Source organism: Argentina anserina, chromosome 4, assembly GCF_933775445.1.
Source record: "Argentina anserina chromosome 4, drPotAnse1.1, whole genome shotgun sequence".
NCBI lineage: Eukaryota > Viridiplantae > Streptophyta > Magnoliopsida > Rosales > Rosaceae > Argentina > Argentina anserina.
Genome location: NC_065875.1, coordinates 249,838 through 270,151, shown reverse-complemented (window position 1 = coordinate 270,151; position 20,314 = coordinate 249,838). Strand labels below are relative to the sequence as shown.

At 38.5% G+C, this 20,314-nt stretch overlaps 3 protein-coding genes across 7 annotated transcripts; 2 read left to right on the top strand and 1 right to left on the bottom strand.

Moving 5' to 3' along the window:
- The first annotated feature begins 1,994 nt into the window (after nt 1–1,994).
- Nucleotides 1,995–4,772, top strand: LOC126790300 (putative vesicle-associated membrane protein 726). The gene is made up of 5 exons (XM_050516490.1): nt 1,995–2,307; nt 3,570–3,711; nt 3,805–3,925; nt 4,102–4,164; nt 4,271–4,772. Exons 1-5 carry the CDS (start codon nt 2,118–2,120, stop codon nt 4,421–4,423), a joined length of 669 nt encoding a protein of 222 aa, XP_050372447.1. The 5' UTR covers nt 1,995–2,117; the 3' UTR covers nt 4,424–4,772.
- Nucleotides 4,773–5,386: 614 nt separating this feature from the next.
- Nucleotides 5,387–8,875, top strand: LOC126789950 (3-ketoacyl-CoA thiolase 2, peroxisomal). The gene is made up of 14 exons (XM_050516040.1): nt 5,387–5,554; nt 5,744–5,808; nt 5,886–5,970; nt 6,049–6,175; nt 6,256–6,354; nt 6,446–6,513; nt 6,649–6,756; nt 6,843–6,920; nt 7,029–7,158; nt 7,262–7,358; nt 7,800–7,923; nt 8,011–8,119; nt 8,415–8,498; nt 8,593–8,875. Exons 1-14 carry the CDS (start codon nt 5,468–5,470, stop codon nt 8,700–8,702), a joined length of 1,371 nt encoding a protein of 456 aa, XP_050371997.1. The 5' UTR covers nt 5,387–5,467; the 3' UTR covers nt 8,703–8,875.
- Nucleotides 8,876–9,021: 146 nt separating this feature from the next.
- Nucleotides 9,022–15,739, bottom strand: LOC126789949 (uncharacterized). 5 transcript variants are annotated; one of them, XM_050516039.1, is made up of 11 exons: nt 15,600–15,739; nt 13,929–14,701; nt 13,668–13,805; nt 12,589–13,255; nt 12,413–12,502; nt 11,533–11,739; nt 11,191–11,288; nt 10,871–10,970; nt 10,650–10,748; nt 10,376–10,520; nt 9,022–9,633 (listed from the first exon to the last, which is right to left on the bottom strand). In XM_050516039.1, the coding sequence occupies exons 1-10, from the start codon at nt 15,732–15,734 to the stop codon at nt 10,458–10,460; spliced, it is 2,370 nt and encodes a 789-aa protein (XP_050371996.1). In that variant the 5' UTR covers nt 15,735–15,739; the 3' UTR covers nt 9,022–9,633; nt 10,376–10,457. The 5 variants fall into 5 exon arrangements, with proteins under 5 accessions (XP_050371996.1, XP_050371991.1, XP_050371992.1 ...); XM_050516034.1 differs by having other exon boundaries at nt 13,668–14,701; XM_050516035.1 differs by having other exon boundaries at nt 12,413–12,499; nt 13,668–14,701.
- Between the last annotated feature and the right edge of the window lie 4,575 nt (nt 15,740–20,314).

The window sequence follows — 20,314 nt, the reverse complement described above, 5'->3', positions numbered from 1 at the left end:
AAATATCACCGATATATCCCGATATTTAGAACACTTACCATTACCATATTCATTATCCACAATGTCAAACATAATGGTAGCAGTGACTACAATGAGTACAAAATCGAACCACCTAACCCCTTAAAAGTACGCTAAAAATCGATTACAATATCAACAACAGAGTTCGTAAGTTTGTTTCTCTAAATATATATAATTGAACGAAATTGAATAAAAACTCATAGCATGTGGACGAATATTGTCCACAATGCTCAGTAGTCGATCTCCATGAAACTTGGGAGACTTCATTGATTGCATCAAATTATTTGGATAAAGTTTTAGATTTTTCGATGATGAAGAAAATGTATAAACCCATATAAAGTTGAAAAAAGTTTCACATCATGTCTTCAACTATTGTGGTAAGATCAATATAGTACTCAACCTTAAAGTTGTACCAGTGTAGTACTTAAACTCATAATTCGCTATCAACGACGAGTCAAATGCCAATTTCCGTCGCGGCTCCATTTTCTAGGTCACGTGTCATGCACGTGATCACAAAAAGGTATTTAGTGATCAAACTCTTGTGGCAAAGTCAATATAGTACATATACTTTGAGTTGTACCAATGTAGTACCCAAAATCGCAATTCGCTATTAACGTAGTACCCACCCGAGCCTAAGTCACTCTAGTCCAGCCTGAACGTGAACCATGAAGGTGGGGTGAGGGGAATGTGAATTGGGAATGTGGGGTGAGGGGAGTGGTGGGGGTAGAGGTGGAAGATGAGGGAGGGTCGAGGGTGAGGAGGTTGTAGGTGGAGGAGGTGAGGGAGACGATGTGGTTATGTTTATTCGAATCTCTTCAACCACAACGATGACTTCTCCCAATCCGGCAACTCCGCCTTCAGCCATCACATCGTCTCCCTTCCTCCACCTCTACCCCCACCTCCTCCACCTACAGCCTCCTCACCCTCGACCTTCCCCCTTCCTCCACCTCTACCCCCACCACTCCCCTCACCCCACTTTCTCGGTTCACATTCGGGTCGGATCAAAGCAATCTAGGCTCGAATGGGTACTACGTTGATAGCGAATTGTGAGTTTGGTACTATATTAATACAACTCAGAGTATGTGTATTACATTGACCTTGTCACAAGAGTTTGGGTACTAAATACTTTTTTTTTGTGGTCACGTGCGTGACATGTGACCTAGAAGACGGAATCATGACAAAAATTGGAAATCCTAAATTGGCCTCAGACCCGTCATTAATAACGAATTTCAGTACTACAATAACTATACTGATACAATTTTGAGGTTGATATTATATTAACTTTATCATAATAATTTAGGACATGATGCCAAATTTTTTTCTATCAAGTTTTATATGTCATAATCAAACATATACGGCACGGTCCACACTCCTCTTCTTTAATTGAGGATGTGATAGATCCAAAATTATTTAATGTTTTACTTTGCAAGTGCGAATATTATAATTTATATATCACATTAGGATAATAGAAAAATTGTATATGTATGTGATTTCGAGGGGACTAATAATAATGTAGTGACATCTAGATGCGCAAATTGGTATCACTACAAGAGAAGAGAACTAGAGGAGAGTCCAAGTGAAAGAAGAAGACGGTCAGAACGGGGATCGAGGGGTGAAGCTTGGAGCAAGTTGGATAAAAAAATTAGTTAGGGGAGAGAGTACTATTTTTACGAGAAGGTGAGTGCTGCAACATTAGTTGCGGACGCATCACTCCACAGCCACTACCTGCGCGGCTCTCCGCCTCCTCTCATTTCATTTTCTTTTTATATTTCTACGCACTTTCACTTGTTCGATCACGAGACCAAGTTCCCAAATTCAAAACACCCGCGCCAGCGCTATGGTTTAATTCTACATTAAAATAAATTATTATTTCCTCTAGGAGTTAACGGAAAAAAAAGAATAAAATTTATTTGGGTTGGGGGTATAAAGGTGACTTAAGGGTGAGCGTAAAATAAGCATTTCTCGTAGTTCCATCTTCTTCGATCCCATCGTCTCTGAATACCTCTGAATCTCCGTACGTACGTACAACAAGAGAAAACTAAGGGCGTATCATAATTTGAGAGAGAACAGAGAATAGAGAGAGGAGAGGGTGGTTAGGGATGGGGCAACAATCGCTGATCTATAGCTTCGTGGCTCGGGGCACTGTTATTCTGGCCGAGTACACAGAGTTCACCGGAAACTTCACCAGCATCGCCTCTCAATGCCTCCAGAAGCTTCCTGCCTCCAACAACAAGTTCACATACAATTGCGACGGCCACACCTTCAATTACCTCGTCGAAAACGGCTTCAGTCAGTTCTTCTTCCCATTATACATTTACTTTCTATCTCTTTGCTTTACCCGCCAATTTCCAATTCATTCCTCTTCTTATCCATGCATTGTATACTCGTGATTATATTTTGTTGCTTCTTTTTTTTTTTGTGTGTGTGTGGGTTAGAATGTCTCGGATTATATTTTTGTTTTCGATCATTTGGAGGATGCAAATGTGGTTTGTCCATTTGTTGCTTCTGGCTAACATATGGATCATTGGGTTTTAGTTTCTCACTTTCCCTTTCTTCTTCAGCAATTACGAAGAGCGTGTGCTGGTCTGCTAATAATTTGTTCATCTTATAGAATCGATCAGTGGCAAAGTTGTTTGGAATCTACATCCATGTTGTGTTTTGTAGAATTAGAAAATGTGTAGAGGGAGCTTTCAAACTGGGCGTTCTTTTTACGAATAGAAAGGGCTGCATATCTGTTAAATTGTTGCCTCTTTGTGTGTTTGCCTATTCTTCTCCTCAGTATCATCGGGATCATCTTAGTGTGTGTCACAAACATCATGCTTACATAGTTTTCTTGAACACCAAGTGGTTTCCATTTTGATACTCGCATATTTATCTTCGTGCAATAAGATAACTAAATTGTTTCAGTCTATATTACAATTTCGGATGAACCCTGCAATTTATTATCTCTTTATGTACAAAAAGAAAAACATCCGCTATACATATTTGTTTATAACTCTGTCTGAAGAATGTGGTTTTGTGATTTTTGAAAAAACGTTTTGATTATACAGACCTCAGGTTTTGATCCCTGTGTTCTGGAACATGGTTTTGTAGCTATTAGTAAACTGCTGCAATACCGATCATTGAAATGGTTAAAAATGAAGCCATGGCACCCCATACGGCCTATAGTAGTTATACTTGGGAAGAGATTTCAAAGCATTGAAACTTATGTATAAGTATCTTATATCTGTTCTTGGAAGCATGGTATACACGTAATAATCGGTATACCGTGTTTCAAAATACAGGACACATTTTAGTTTAGATGTTTCTTCAGGGTTAATGGGAGAACAGTTTCTTTATGTCTGAGGCTCTGAGCGACTGGGCCTTTCTTCTTGTGTGTCCCTTGTTTTTTGGATAGTATTTGGTTTTTTTTTTATACTAATTCAGGATTGATGCAATTTACAATTCTTCTGTTTGATCACAGTTCCGTTTTCATACCTTTTATTTAGTTGGCAACCCCATACACCATATAGGTGACATGGTTTGAATTCTTTTTATTTTGTATTCTACAGCCTATTGTGTAGTTGCAGCTGAATCTGCAGGTAGGCAAGTTCCCATTGCCTATCTGGAGAGAATCAAGGATGATTTCAACAAAAGATATGCTGGTGGAAAAGCTGGAACTGCAACAGCCAATGGCCTGAACAGAGAGTTTGGGTATATAATCTAGGCACCCATTTTGATGATGAATATTATTGTGCAACAATTGGTTTTTCATGAATATGCTCAACTTTGATGTGAATGTCATAGACCCAAGCTGAAGGAGCACATGAAGTACGTCGTGGATCATCCTGAAGAGATCAACAAGCTTGCAAAAGTGAAGGCTCAGGTTTCTGAGGTCAAGGGTGTTATGATGGAGAACATTGAGAAGGTAGAGCTGCTGTTTTTTTTTGTCCTACTGTAGATCTAGAATGGTTGCCTGAGTAATTCGCAAGTTGATTACTGATCAAGTTACAACCTGATTTTCCATACTGATAAAGTTATAAAGGGCTTTATACTACTAGGGCTTTGTTTCCTTATATTGCCAGTGATTCATGTATGATGCAGGTTCTTGACCGTGGTGAGAAGATTGAGCTGTTGGTGGATAAAACTGATAACCTGCGCTCCCAGGTTAGTACTCTGAATGCAGGAAACCCCTTTCCCCCATCCATGATTATGATGATGACTCTTTTTTCTGGAGTGTTGACGTGGTGCTATATATAATGCTGTGATGTAGGCTCAAGATTTCAAGCAACAGGGAACAAAAATGAGAAGGAAGATGTGGTTTCAGAATATGAAGATAAAGTTGATTGTTGCGGGGATCGTTGTTGCCTTGGCCCTCATCATATTTTTGTCAATTTGCAGTGGTTTCAAGTGCGTTGAAAAGTAATTCGCATGGGATGGGTTTTACAGAGTGTCATGCTGCATTTGAGGTCTTTGGTAGAATGCAGATTGGGTTGGGTTTTTACCGTGGGAAGAGGTACATTCGGTTGTATAGCTATATAACTTTTGTTTTCTAGGTACCTATATAAGTCTCCCCTTCTACAAATGATGGTTCATGTAATGATGATCCCTTAGTTTACATGGGAGAGATGGTGACTGCAAATCAGCGTCTCACTCTCTGAAAACTCTATCCCCATTTGCTTCTTCAACTGGTTAATTTCTCTCTGTTTTCCAATTGTTTAGCACAGAATTGTAACTGGTACACTCTTGCGTAAATGGGGGAGAAATAGGCCAAGAATGCGAGTCTGGTTGTTGTCACATTTCCCAAGAAGGATATGACTATAAGTTATCTGTCATCTCTATCCTGTTGTTCTATCTACCCACAATGGCACGCATCCCAAATATCTTTCCTACAGTTGCGTACACGTCCCTGCCACTCGCGTGTCTCCCAACCTCTTAAATTTTGTATGCTCCATTTGTCATGTTGTTTGAAATCAGACTTATTTTGTTGAAAGTTTCATTGCTCGATCCCGAACATCAATCATTTTGACACCAATACCGTAACCTATGTCTCTTGAAAAATAAATATGCTAAAATTTGTGAATACGTGATAATTTAATTTATAGGAGGAAGACGATAGGAAATTGAAGTGGGAAAGGAAGAAACAAGAACGTAGCCTTGAGAGGGAAGCACGCGCGGAATAGAGGGAGTGGTCTGCATCATCAGATTGTAAGTAAGTAGCGGCGGCCAAAGTAGTGTAATTCCAAATTAATAACTCATGTATATCCCATTATCCAGAAATGACGCTAAAATATTAAAAGAGCAGAGAGAGTTTTGGACAAACAGATCTAACCTCTCTCTCTCTCTCTCTCTCTCTCTCTCTCTCTCTCTCTTGTTTTATATAAACAAGCAAGCAGAGGCGTACTATTCAGCGTTGCCTTGTCTCGGCTTTTCATATTTCATTTTCCGCTGTTGATTGATTACTGAGACTATGGAGAAGGCGATCAACAGGCAGAAGGTTCTCCTCCACCACCTCCGCCCTCCTTCTTTCTCCTCCTCCGACGACTCTTCTCTCTCCGTAAGCCTCTTCCTCTTCCTCCTTGATCGCATATCTGAATTGAGCTACCTTAGAGAGAGAGAGAGAGAGAGAGAGAGAGAGAGAGAGAGAGACTTAGTTAGATCTCAAAAACAAGTTGATGATATGTGTGAATTGTTTTAAACAAGAAAGAAATTGATTGTGTGTGTAATTGGTGATCGACGATGACAGGCCTCGGTATGTGCGGCTGCGTATGCAAGGAACCAGGTCTTCGGCGATGATGTCGTCATTGTTGCGTAAGCTCCCTCCTCTATTTCCTAACATTTCTCTCTCTCTCTCTCTCTCTCTCTCAACACTTTGGCTGCTGTGCCAGAGCTTATCGCACTCCGCTCTGCAAGGCCAAACGCGGCGGCTTCAAAGATACTTATGCCGATGACCTTCTCGCACCTCTTCTCAAGGTTTCTTGCTTTACTAAGCTCATCTTACTTGTTCTTCGTTTCAACTAATTAAATGACGCCATCTGGTGATGAGTGCAGGCAGTGCTTGACAAGACCAATCTGAATCCTAAGGAAGTTGGGGATATTGTTGTCGGTACCGTCCTGGCTCCGGGTTCTCAAAGAGCTAGCGAATGCAGGATGGCTGCTTTCTATGCTGGCTTCCCTGGTATGCCCTCTTTTCTACGTACACTAGTCAGCTTCATGATTCTTCAATGTCTCGTAGAGGTTGATGTTTGTTGTTTGCAGAGACTGTGCCGGTTAGGACTGTCAACAGACAATGCTCATCTGGCCTTCAAGCTGTTGCTGATGTGGCTGCTGCTATCAGAGCTGGGTTTTATGATATTGGTCAGTGTGTCGCGCTACTTTTTATGTTGTTACTTACACACAACTATGTCGACTGGCATTGGCTTCATATTTTTTAGATTAAATCATCTAGGTATTGGCGCTGGCTTGGAATCCATGACTGCAAATCCAATGGCATGGGAAGGGGATGTTAATCCTAAAGTAATCTCTCTCTCTCTCTCTCCCTCACTTTGCTTTTATAATTTTGTGTCTGTGTGCGTAAACATGTTGTGGTTACTCTTTTCCAACTGATTACTTTTGATCATATTCTAGCATTCTAACATGTCTTGTGTTCAGGTAAAGATCTTTGAACAAGCCCAGAACTGCCTTCTTCCTATGGGAGTCACCTCGGAAAATGTTGCTCATCGTTTTGGTGTTTCAAGGCAGGAGCAAGATCAGGCTGCAGTAAGTTGATTAATCTGCTAGCCTGGTGTTATAGCCTCATTTGCTTTTGTTTACTTATTTACTTTTTTTTTCGTTGCAATTGTTAGGTTGATTCTCATAGAAAGGCAGCTGCTGCTACTGCTGCTGGTAGGTTCAAAGATGAGATCATCCCTGTGGCAACCAAGGTAGTTTGCAATTCTACTTCATTTTGTTTGCAGATAATGTTTGAATTCATCTGTGGAACAAAATATGTGATGTTTATTAAAAATACTGATTGCATTGAATTCGAATAGATTGTTGATCCAAAATCTGGTGATGAGAAACCTGTTACAATCTCTGTTGATGATGGGATTCGAAACACAACATTGGGGGACCTAGCAAAGCTGAAGCCTGTGTTTAAGAAAGATGGCACCACCACCGCTGGTATCTTTCTGACCGAGCATGCATGATTAAATCAAGTTAAGTAATATATAGGATTAGCTCTGTAAAATCCGTTTTATATTGTCATTGGGTGTATTGCTTTCAGGTAATTCTAGTCAAGTTAGTGATGGTGCTGGAGCTGTTCTCTTGATGAAGAGAAGTGTTGCCAACCAAAAAGGATTGCCAATTCTTGGTGTATTCAGGTATGCTGTTTTATCATGCCATGCTTCTAATGCACAGGAGCTGATTAAATCAGGGAGGGGGCTTTTTTGTGTAACCTACAATTTGTTTTTCTGCTTGCATACTCTGAAGTACTTGGTCTGCATCTATACTGTATGAGCATATATTAATATCTGAAGAATCTGTCACTACCTGTGTCTTTTCCATAGATGTATTCGATGCAGCATTTTCTCTGATAAAATCAGCATAGCAGAGTTAATTACTTATATATCAGTCTATGTACGTAGCAGCTTTTTTTTTCCATAAAAAATATTACCATCTCCAAGTTTTCTTATGACATGGAATTTCTGCTGCCTTGTCCTGGAATTACAATTCAGTATCTAGTTGTTGAAGGTGGTGATATTGTCACATTTAGGGTGATGTTATCATCTGGTGTCTCACTGTTTTTGGTTCTCGTTGGGCAGGAGCTTTTGTGCTGTTGGTGTGGATCCTGCCATCATGGGTGTTGGCCCAGCTGCTGCAATTCCAGTTGCAGTGAAGGCAGCTGGTTTAGAGCTTGATGATATTGACCTCTTTGAGATAAATGAGGTATTTGTTAAAATATGATTGAAGTCATTGAACATCTACTTCTGCTTTTGCCCTGCGAGTGTATTGACAGAAAGAATGCAACTGTAGGCTTTTGCATCCCAATTCGTCTATTGCCGTAACAAGCTGGGACTTGATCCAGAGAAAATCAATGTTAATGGAGGTGCCATGGCCATTGGCCATCCCCTTGGTGCAACAGGTATTTTCAAATTGCTGCACTATATTTACTCGAAGAAACTAGATCTTTCAATGGTTCAATATGGAGCACTGTTCAATTCAGATTTACAATGCATCCTTCTGTTTTGCGCTCTGGCTTGCTTTGGTGTGTCCATTTGTTTGTTAGGAATGTGCTAGTCTTTGTAACAGCTGAGGGATAGCATTAGGATTGAATTGTTTGGGTTATATTACGTCTCAGCATTTTCAGTTAGATTCGTTAACAGATATCATCACAACAGTTTAAGTAATGTTGTCTGGACTGGATTGATCCATTATAGGTGCCCGTTGTGTTGCTACTCTTTTGCACGAGATGAAGCGTCGGGGAAAAGACTGCCGCTATGGAGTGATCTCAATGTGCATAGGTTCGGTCTCCCTCTCTTATCGTATGTAAAAGTAGTGATGATACCACTCAACCCGTTGCAAATGTTAATTATGGATCTTATTTCGCATATACAGGCACAGGGATGGGTGCAGCTGCTGTTTTTGAAAGAGGTGACTGCGCTGATGAACTATGCAATGCTCGCAAGGTTGAATCACTCAATTTTTTATCCAAGGATGCTCGGTAGAAGACACGTGTAGCAACAGGAGCTATTACTATCAATAATGTTTGGTGGAGTCTGAAAATCATAGTAAATCACTGGAATAACGTTGCGTAATGTTTTCATTGGGTACTGTAATCACATTGGTCATTCTGACCATGTTTATTGGGAGGAATACAAATGTAGTTTGTTCTCCCAGACTTCCCACTCCTTGGCAGCATATTCACTTTCCTCAAGCTAAAAGTCTCATTTTATAGGACTTCATGTCAATAATATCGGGTTGCCACCGCTGAAGCAGTTTCAAAAACTCTAGTTAATACCTTCTTGTCGATCTAAGGCCTTGACCATCTGACATACCTGTGCTTTGAAATGAACTGGGCGTGATCGACTGTCCTTAATCTCATTGTTTGACGTCCTTGTCAGTATACCTTTCTTACAATTTGCTTCAGCTCCCATTTTTGCAACGTCTGTTCCCAATACATATCAAGTTTTCTTTCTGTTAGGGGTTTCCTGGTGTAGATAGATTTCGGATTTTCAATGGAAGAGAACAAATTTGGTCGGTAGTTTAAAAGCCAATACTTTTGAAGACTGCAGAGGTATGTATAATTGTATATCAGAAATTCAGTATAATTGTTCGCTGCTTACGTTCTCATCTTATGACAACCACTTTTCCCTGAAAGACGCTGAAACTCATTCCATTTTAGATCAAGTAACAATATCACCTTAAATTTGAATGACAACCCCATTTGATTGAAGCAGAATCTACCAAGAAACAATCTCGGCCTAGAATGAAGTAGAACAAGCATCTCGGCTCACATTGCCAAAAAATTAAATAACTATGGGTTACATATGTACTATCTAATCAGGACTTTCATATCAAAAGCTTGTTGGTATTCTCGAATCATCTCAGCACCAGGATCAATTTACCAATGGTTATGTCCAGAGCTACCGTTGTACCCTACAAAACCAAGGTTAGAACTGAAAAGTTAGAGCGCGGAATAAAACAAAGTTGGAAGACGAAAAAATCATGTGCCACTTGATTATGTCATTTTAACACAATCATGGATGTTCAAGACATGTCAAGGTAATGGTCTTGACAGTAAACTCTCAAATATGGAATTTAAGGCTTTGCATCACAATACTCATGGCTCATACGATGAACCTAGAGACTTAATTAGGGCAAAAGTGAATGGTAACAATTCAATTACAATAAAAGGTCAGACAATAGGGACTTACAAGCACAATTATGTAATCCTGTTGACAAATTGTCAAAATACATTATGCAGTGTTGTGTGCTTCTATCAAATGATATCAAGTAAGTGCTATTTCAAGGAACTGGTGCAAACTCCCCAATGTAATATACAACATCTATATTAGCGGTAACCCTAAGGATATAAAAATGTCAAACCACAAAGAAAGCCAAACAAGAAGACCGCAAGTTTACACTAACTTACCCACTAGATAGTAGATAACACAGTGAAGTCAAGATGTTGAGGTCTACCATTCTCGTAAGTATAGCTTTGCCAAACAGACATTTATTGGTAACGAGAGGACGCTTGGCCAGTGTTAATTGTTTTTTTTGTAGAGATTAGTTCCATATTTCCATTTCTCCAGTGTTAGTCTACTCTATAATACTGCAACTCCATCAAGCTTTTATCCCCTACAATAAACATCCTTCAGCAAAACATAAATGTAATTACCTCATCCCAGAAGACTACTGGTTGCAGTAGCAAGATATTCTGTTATTACAAGATGTCCTGAGCATCGAATCACAGCACTAAGCTAACTGATCGAACACTTGCAGACTGGGCACGAAGTTTTTCTGTTGAGCCATGGATCGATGCACTAAAATTGGAGGGCGGAAAAGGGAGAGAAACAGGAAAAAGAACCAAAAAGCAAAGAGTGAGATACTTAATGGCTTTATTTCCAAAGTTAGATATACCTAAACAAGAATGCAAATCCTGAAATCCCTACATCTTTGTGAAATCTGTGCAGGCAAGGAAGATGACGGACTGTTTCTCCGAGTGCTGGTGTTTCAAGACAGATTGCACAAGCTTCCTCAAAAGCATCAGTCTATGAAACAAAGCAATCACAAAAAATGAATCAGATCTGCAAATGGGGTGCATGACCACTACAACAAGTGAAAACTTATTAAGATCATTTTTCTGTGTATGCTCATGTTCTAATCCACCTACCTGTACTGTAGACTGAGGCAAATTATTAATTTGATTAGATGTTGCACCACCAAGTTGATGATTGTTCTCATCAAGCGCCAATAACATCTCATAATCATTGCTGCAAGAAAATGAAGAGGTACAATGTAATCGAAATTTGAATGTACATAGTAAAAAAAAAAAACAAATGAACAAAAACCTACTTCAGGTGCAACCAAAGTCATAAAGATTAATCATTTATAAGTACTAAATGCCTCTATGGAGTTGGTGAATATAACCACTGCCTCTTTTGTTCCATACAGAGACACTAGACAAATTGAAAACATGGATCAGAATCTTACGCATTGAAATCCCGCTGCAGTTGAAACATATGATTATTCAATGCCACATCTCTAACATCCCCAACAGCAGTCTCTAAAGCTTCAAGTATATTAAGTCTCTGCATAAGATGACGGAGAGCACAGTTTATAACAGAAAACAACAAAACCAATAATTAGGCTGTAACTTTAGAAAGAAATGTTTTAGGCCCTAGACAATAGGAAGGATGTAAACAAGTACCATATTAAGTCTCTGCATAAGATGACGGAGAGCACAGTTTATTACAGAAAACAACAATAATTAGACTGTAACTTTAGAAAGAAATGTTTTAGGCCCTACACAATAAGAAGGATGTAAACAAGTACCATATCTAGATCCATGTCAGAAGGAAAAGGAACTCGCACGTTCCTTCTTCTATTCGGTCCTCTAGTAGACTGGTTTCGAAGGCGGTTCCTTAACTGTGTCATTGTAGAAGAGCTGGGAACTCGAGCCTGGGCTCCTCTTCTAGCTGATGGATTTTGAGAAGACTGTGACTGAGGCTGTCTATGAGAATTCAATGTCGTGAAGCCTCTCTACATGACATAGAACACGATAAGAACACAAAATATTGCTACAACAGCATAACTGATGCGGTCATTATATAGAGAAAGTAGTATCTGCTAAATAAGGGACAAAATCATTTGTATAGGAATAATAATCCTCATTTAATATCATTTAGCATGCGCTTCAAAAAGAAAAAAAATTCTAAATAGCAAGTGCACTCTTACGAAAATGTTTTCAACAACTTTTTTCTCCACATCTGTCTCTTTTTATCTCCCAATTAAACATTCACTAAATTTCATACTGGCAAAGCAATACATTGACCCAATTTCTAGAATGCAGGCATGCTTGCAGACAATTTGCACCAGGGCATACTAAGAAATCATGTATTTAACTTCAGTCATGAGGATCTCCACATTACTGATACACATATTAACAAAGCTTTGCACGCAATACAGTCTCCATACGAGTTGGTCCAACTGAAGTCCTCCAAGACAACACAATAAGATAAAACCGTTTTCTTAAACTTTCCATATAACCCTTATACTCTCTCAGATTATAGGAAAGGGCCAATGGCAGACTGACAGAGCAGTGTACTGATTACATCTTAGTATAAAATATCTAATACTAGATTTAAGGACCAAATTAATGCAAGCTAGCATATCATACTATAACAGATATCAGATAATGAAGGTGCTAACTTACACTATGAGGTATATTATGTCTTCCACTAGATGAAGTGTTTAAAACATTCTCCTCCCGCTGCAGTGCCCAAGCTAGATGTTCATCAATCTGCTACAAGATGAACAGACACTTGGTGAATCAGAATCATGTCTCCACCTGCACAAACCCACAAATAAAGTCTAGTAAAAAACACTAACCTCGCTGCCACCAAAAGCAGGTGTCTCATGATACAATTGCTCCTGCAGTTCACGTGCCAACATCTCATCGGCTTCTAGTTGCCTTGCCTTGGCCTCCAAATCATCATTCATGGAATTGAGACCTTGAGGGTCAGAGAGACCTGTGACAGGTGACAACTCATCAACTTCAATAACTGGCCTCAACATTCCCTGAGACTGAGGTCTGCGAATCCTGGATGAATTTAAACTTTCAGATGTCTCAGATGAACCAAGAAACATAATGTCAGAGTCACCAATATCCAATGTAGAGCCTTCACCATGATGACCCATACTTGATCCCCGTTTCTTCTCCCTTCTAATGGCTCTCTTTCCTTCACGACGTTGTCCAGCCATCTGACCTGGCTCAGATACAACTGTTGAAGCTGTTTGATTTAAACTCAGATCGTTTGAAAAGTTTATATAGTTCCCTTCCTTCCAAGTATCCTCCCTCTTTACTCTGCTTCCATGTTGATTTACAAAATTTCCAGCACCAAGATATGTTCTGGGAAGATACTCAGTAGAATCAGATATAAGAGGATCCATTGTCCTTAACCGATTACGAGTACTTCTCCAGCCACCTATTCCTTCAGAGCATCCATCTCTGCCAACATGTCTGGTTCTGTTAGCTTCGATATCATCATTCAGAAGACTGTAGCAAAAACATATCATGTCATCAGGTTCAAAGATATTGGTAAGTGAAGAGATAGCAACTGAACGCTGAGAAACAAACAGTTTGAGGGTGCTTGGACTGATGATTAGATTGAGGGGACTGTGAAAAGTAAGAAAAGAACATTGGCCCATAGTCATCATTTTATCTAAATTAAGGGGAGTGTAAAAGGGTAAAATACATGGCAAAATGGAGTCCCAACAACATTCATGCAAGAGTTATCGAACTAAAACAAACTGTTCAGTACATAGAAAAAAAAAAGGCAAAGGACAATTCTTGAAATTTGGAACTATGTACAATAGAATGCCAGGAATTGAATAAAAATAAGTCCAAGTTATTCACTTAACAAAACGCCAGTATAACATTTACTTCAGAACAACTTGAACAATAGTACCTGGTTGATGTATCAACAACTCTTGAATTATTCTCCTTCGGTATAGAAGGTTGAACCATTACACCTTTCCCTTTTGCTCTTTCCCTCTTTTTGTCTTCAGTGGCGACATCACTTGCATCTATGACATATGGTGAACCACTGGAAACCGCATCAACATCATTACTGTGTTCATTATGCTTGGAACTTGTAGTGTTCTCTATCCCTAATTGTTTAGACCTCGTTGCTATGTTATGTGGGGAAATACAACCATTCCTTACCAACCTTTTCTGGCCACTGACTCTTGGCAGAGTAAAAGAATGAAGCGTCATAGGTTTTTGATGCTCTGCTTTATGTTGAAGCTCAGTAGGCAGATCAACCCTTTTTCCCATAGGTGAAGCTAATCCCACACCATCAAATGTACTGCCATCTATTTTTTCCTTAGCTTTGCTTGCATTTCTGGATCTCTCCGAATAATTTGTAGAGCAATCTGCAGAACTGCCAACTGACATGATCTGCTGATTTCTTGTGCCTTGAGCAACATCTTCTAGTTTTCCATATGGAAATACTTTTCTGTGTAACTGGGAGTGACTATTATGTTCAGGTAGATCAAGAACTTCAGTATTTTCTGGGAAAGCAGATTTAGACAATGTCTTAATGCTTAAGGACTTCCCTCTGTCAAAATTTTCAGTCCCAGAAGAATGTTTGGTCTCACAACTAGAGTTTCTGCCCACAGCTGGTGTCCTATAGAGGTGAGCATTCTGGGAAGCATATGAATTGGCTCCAGAAGAGCCATTATCAATCGCAAGACTAGAACTTCTTGGAGGGCGAATAACAACTCTTTTACTGTGATCATTTTCATAGATGAATCTCTCCTTGACCCCTGATCCATTCCCAGATTTCTCATCAGCAAAGTCTGAATTAATCAACTTGTTAGCTAATGGCGAATTACAAACTCTACCGACAGAGTCCCTGCAAACACCATGTCTGGCAGCTAATCTTTCAGGAGGGGGTGTGTCAGGTATAACCATGTCATCAATGTCCATGTCGTCCATAATCTGCACCAATTGAGATTTAAGCTAAATTGAATATATAGATCAATTGCACATAGCTAGTAGGAATAATGGTCTTTTGTAAGGATCTTTTCGTACATTCTATAGAAAATTTCAATCTAAGCCATTATGCAGATATGAAAATTTTGGTGAAAACTATTTTGTAGATACTTCCTTATATGTGAAAAATAAGATAGGAGCTCCGACTGGAACAGATGTCAAATGAACTAGAGTTTTACTACTACTAATTGGAAAAGTGTCATTGTTCAGTCAAGCTTTTGGCAACACATAGCAGATTCCTGTCTCTGTATAAGTTTGCTATGGATTAAAGTGAAGAATGCAACTAGATGGTGAGTGGAAGTCAAACATGTTATAAAAGTAACTGACAAGGGAAGATCAAAATGCAATGGGTGTACAGTCCATATAAATGCTAGGAACCTTGTCGAGTTCGAAAAGGCTCATCTTCATTTGGCAAGCAAAGGGAAAGGCCATTGTTGAATCTAGTTCGATCAAATTAAATCGGCCCATTCCTTTTAGGAGCTGATCCTGTCCAATCATGTATTGCTCAAAAGTTGAAAGATTAAAATTGTGATGGTTATGAATCACAAACTAAGTAGCAAACACTGGAGATTTACAGAAACTAAAAATTCATAAAGCAAAAGCTGAAATTGTTTTGTACATTGAAATTTCGAAACATAAAGTTTGAATCTTGCAAAAGCGAACAATCACCCAAACGCTAGAATGAACATGCATAATACAAACAGGGAATAAATAAGCGAAATTAGACGAGGAATTTCAATAAAAACAAATGAAAATAGCAGAAATATAATGGGGATCAATGGATGGATGTGACAATTGAAAACGAACCAGAAGGAATTGAATCGGATTCAGAACAAATAAGAACCTGATGATTTTCGATGTTGCTGAAGAGAGGAGAAGGAGCGCCCGGAAAAGTCTTCAGAAAAGATGATGATCTCTCGAACCATACAATCTCTTCGGCTGACCGAAACGGGTCGGGTCGATCTAGGTCCACGCCCATTCTCCCTCTTTACAAGGGTGTATTCTTTTATATTGATGGACATACCAGCCCAACCCAACTCAACTTTTAAAGATCAAACACCCCCACGGCCCCACGTAAATAAAAATGTGTGGTACATAGTCCAGAGTTGTAATTCTTAAAATTATTAGTTCATTTTTTCATCGCGTACATGTTTATCACACAATGAAATAATATGATTGACTCGGTACACCATCTGTAAATACACGACATAATGTGGATGATTATTATGACTTTATTAGAGATGCATGGTTCACTCCAACATATAGATGGCTAAGATTACATCATATACTTATACGTGTATGTTCAGTGATTTTATGGACTTAATATCATCACTATAAGGGCAAGAAAATCTCTGATTCGCAGAAGAGCTCGATTTCGATAGTCTCTTTGTTTCTCAAAGATGTCGGGAAATACTTTGTTTGGGGGGTTGGAGATCAGTGGCGGACCAAAGAGTTTAGTTCTATGGGGGAAATAATGTCAGATTATCTTGATTCTAAATTGTAGTGCAGACATTATATGCTAATGTTTAGGCTAAAAATTAGTATGATAGCTATTAGGTCACCAATTTTCTCAACTATACACACAACTCAGTGGGTACACTTTGCCCATAGCTAGGTCCGCCAATGTTGGAGATGGATCTATGGGGGAGCCTCATCAAGATGGGTGATAACATTATTAACGTCAAATCGGCTCTAATTTATGCCGTCCCACAATCAACTCTCACCTATGTGCTCAACGGCTTAACTTCTTGCTCTGCCTGTGTGATGGCGGTGTATGCCGGATTAACCTTTGAAGGTCAGAGATTAAAGGTGAAATCAGGAAGAAATATGGTTGCTCAAGTAGCTGCTCAGAAAACCAATGCCTCTTGAAGCATGAAAATTCTTTTGGCTTATAATTATATATATTCCCTATTACTAGTTGGCTACTCTTCTATGAATGATTAGATAATGACTAAATAAATATCATCATTATGATAGTCAGAGTACTGTATGGATATATTATCAAACTTTTACCTTCGATTTTTTTTACTTTTCTTCGACTCTAATGCCATGTTTGTTTGTTTTTTTAATTCACCAATGGTTCCTGAAATCTTGTGACACGGTTAGTTTGATTCATGATCTTTAAAATTGATCAAAATGATCATTTAACTTTTATTTTGCTATCAATCAGATTCATTCATCCAATTTTCCGTAAGTGCTTCGTTAATTTCATGACGTGGATCATGCGTAAACCCCCACAAAATGGGCAAATGAGACATTTAATTGAAAATGAAAACCTAAACTTATTTCCACTCAATATCCTTTATAATCGGGTCCTTATTTCTCAATCCTAAACTCGTTTAGTCAACTCCAAATTTGGTAGAAAGTTGATTCTAATCGAGACTAAGGGTTACAAACGTCATTTGCCCCTTTTGTGGGGGCTCACGCATGATTCACGTCATGAAGTTAACAGAACAGTGACGAAATTTGGATGGATAGATCTGGTTGATAGTAAAACAAGAATTGAGGGATCATTTTGATCAATTTTAAAAGGTGAGAGATCAAACTGACCGTGTCACAATAATTTAGAGATTGTTGATGAATTTTTCTCATTTTTTATAAGCAATGTGAGGGGTGCTTAACGCTTTGTTTTAGAACTAACTCTTGTTAAATCCTTGAACTTTGGCCTCCTCATCTATTTTGTCCCTCTTCTTTTGTTTTAATCCGAATAGTCATTCAAGTTACAATTGAAAATTTTCAATGTCTACTCCGTCCGATACGTACCGCTGTTAAATTGATGATATGAATGTTAACTTTCCCAACTCAACGCCATGTCGTCACAACTAATTTTATAGATTTTGCATAATAAGTCAAAATTTACATTTTGTAGTCAAGATTTGAACCATTATTGAGGGATTCTTTCATAAAAAGAAAAGAATAACCTAAACTGGGGGTATTTTCAGTAGTTAATCTGCATTTTGGCTTGCGTGGAGGTAAGTTACCAGTTCATGATCATGTCATCCATTTGATAATGAGATTGATCAAAGTGGATTTTTGGGATAAACAATTGTGACTCAAGGAACTGCTCTAACAAACTTAGAGGGACTAAACAGATGGAGACTATGGGCAAGAAAATCTCCGATCTTTTTTGCGACTCAATTTCGATAGTTTTTTTTTTTGGGCGGTTGGGGAAGACGTTTTTGGGGGTTGGAGATGGACTCTAGAGGTAGCCTGATCAAGATGGGTGACAACCTAGGTTGCACGGAATCGGATACGGGTACGTGGAAGCGAAACGTCTTGAAATGCGGAAGCGTGTTTTTCAAAAATTTTAGGAAGCGGGTACGTTTTGGAAACGTCGAAATAATTTTTTTAAATAAATATATATAAATTATACAAAAAAATAATAATAAATTTTTAATTTAAGTAACTCAAAATCTCAAATAAAAAAAAACATAAAAAAAATCTTTATTTTTTGAAAACTCGCGTTTCCAATTCAGAAACTCGCGTTTCCAAAACTCATTTTTCTGGAAACACGTTTCCGGGCGTTTCCTGCGCGTTTCCAACGCGTTTCCGGACGTTTCCGGAGTGGTTCCGCTTCGAAAGCGGGAAACGTGGGTGTATGTACGTTTCCGTGCTTCCTATGTGACAACATCATCAACGTTGATCCGCCTCTAGTTTAAGTGGTGCCACAGTCCGCTCTCACTCATGTTCTCAACGGCCTGACGTCATGCTCTGCATGTGTGATGATAGTCTATGCTGGATTGACCTTTGAAGGTCAAAGATTGATGCTAAAAATCCACGAGAAATGTATTTGTTCATGATGCTCAAATAGCTATTGAAGCATGATAATAAAAGATTGTAGAGGCATAAACTAATAGAAGAACTCTTGCCTTGGATTATCTATTGTGATGAGACTCACATTTCTAGTTTATCGCAAGAGAGATAACAATTATATATAAGACTGTTGGTTAGGCTTCGAGAATTGAGTCATTGTTTTTAGTGTGCATGCCATAATTCATGTCATTAAGCTTTTACATTTTTAGGTATTAAAAAAAACAGATGGGGAGGTCAGAGTTCAGAGACTAAACAAAAGTTAGCACTTCTAAAGTGTTGTGAGGCTAAACGATTAAATCTTCAAGCTACCTAAAAACATGTTTTCCCATAAAAAAGTAAAATATATTTGTGTGTATAAATAAAACACAAAAAATAGTGTACTTTCTTATGGATTATTGAAACTTCAAAGGTTGAAAATTAGGATTGTTTGATGTTCTTTTCTTGCATGTCTAATTACCCTCCTATATATATATATATATATATATATATATATATATATATATATATCACATATTGGGAGCATTAGGCAATATAAAGTGAGGATTTGATGAAATTATTTGATCGCTTCAGATTTAATTAGGTACACATATATAGGAGGGATTGTAGTTAATGGGTAATGCTTATAAGGTGCATTCGTTTTACTGGAGTGCAATAGCTCAGCTTAAAATCGATAGCAATGCCAGACTCCTATAGTCTACCTTATTATGTTGTAAGCCGCCTTAATTCTTGTTTAGTGGTCGTGAGATTAAATTTGATGTCAACGTGATTGAGTATTAAAAACTTTGGCATGTAAAAACTTTTAGTCTAGCGGGCAACACAAACAAATATATATATATATATATACAGTCTCTATCTAGAGTGAAGGTTCACTCTGAAGTTTCAGAGTGAAGTTCCAATTTTGGCACACTTTTCGGTCAAATTTTTTCAGTATAAGCGATTCAATATTTAGATATGCTATTTAAGATCATCTCTACAAAATTTCATCTAATTCGGACATCGTTAAGGTATTGAAATTAGATTAAATCAATGAATGAATTAAAACTGTTCAACGTGAACCGTTCGTGTAAATCTTAATTTTGAAAGCTCAAATCATTGTCAAATTGGATGAAACTTTATAGAGATGATCTTGAATATCATATCTAAATATTGAATCACTTATGGTGAAAAAATTTGACCGAAAAGTGTGCTAAAATTGGAACTTCACTCTGAAACTTCATAGTGAACCTTCACTCTGAATATGGACGGTTTATATATATATATATATATATATATTTTTTTTTTCTTCTATTTTTAGTTTATCCATGCCAGCAGCTGCCGACAAAATTTCCTTAGATTTCGACTAAGTTCCCATTTGGCGAGGGTTCCGTCACACTTGGTCTCCCTATGTCCAGCTTCCGGGGTGGCCCTCTTCTGAGGTTTCTTAACAGTGTGGCGGTTGATCGCTCCACTCTTGGCTTAGGTCTCACAAGTCATCGTCTACTTAGAGGCGTGGTGGTATTGTTGTTCCAAATGGTTTGGTTGTTGGTGGCGGAGTGTGTGTTTATCTTTGTCCTTGACGGTTGGCCTGATGTGATGTAGTCTGTGCTCCGCCTATAACATTGACGACAAAACCCCTCTTGGTCGTGAGGCCTTTGTTGCGGGTCATGGTCCATATTTGGGGGTTTCCTCTATGCCTTTGGGCCCTTGTTGGTGGACTCCGGTGTTACTTAGTTTTGTATAATGAGGCATGTGATAGGGATAGTAGAG

Excerpts from the sequence above, each read along its gene's own strand:
- LOC126789950 (XM_050516040.1), top strand. The coding sequence starts at position 5,468 with ATGGAGAAGGCGATCAACAGGCAGAAGGTTCTCCTCCACCACCTCCGC. Across the intron at positions 6,355-6,445 it reads AGCTGGGTTTTATGATATTG|GTATTGGCGCTGGCTTGGAA; the intron begins GTCAGTGTGTCG and ends TAAATCATCTAG. Across the intron at positions 6,514-6,648 it reads AAGGGGATGTTAATCCTAAA|GTAAAGATCTTTGAACAAGC; the intron begins GTAATCTCTCTC and ends TCTTGTGTTCAG.
- LOC126790300 (XM_050516490.1), top strand. The coding sequence starts at position 2,118 with ATGGGGCAACAATCGCTGATCTATAGCTTCGTGGCTCGGGGCACTGTT. Across the intron at positions 3,926-4,101 it reads TGATGGAGAACATTGAGAAG|GTTCTTGACCGTGGTGAGAA; the intron begins GTAGAGCTGCTG and ends TGTATGATGCAG. Across the intron at positions 4,165-4,270 it reads CTGATAACCTGCGCTCCCAG|GCTCAAGATTTCAAGCAACA; the intron begins GTTAGTACTCTG and ends GCTGTGATGTAG.
- LOC126789949 (XM_050516034.1), bottom strand. The coding sequence starts at position 15,734 with ATGGGCGTGGACCTAGATCGACCCGACCCGTTTCGGTCAGCCGAAGAG. Across the intron at positions 10,971-11,190 it reads CTGCAGCGGGATTTCAATGC|CAATGATTATGAGATGTTAT; the intron begins GTAAGATTCTGA and ends ATTTTCTTGCAG. Across the intron at positions 10,521-10,649 it reads TGCACAGATTTCACAAAGAT|TGCATCGATCCATGGCTCAA; the intron begins GTAGGGATTTCA and ends CTCCAATTTTAG.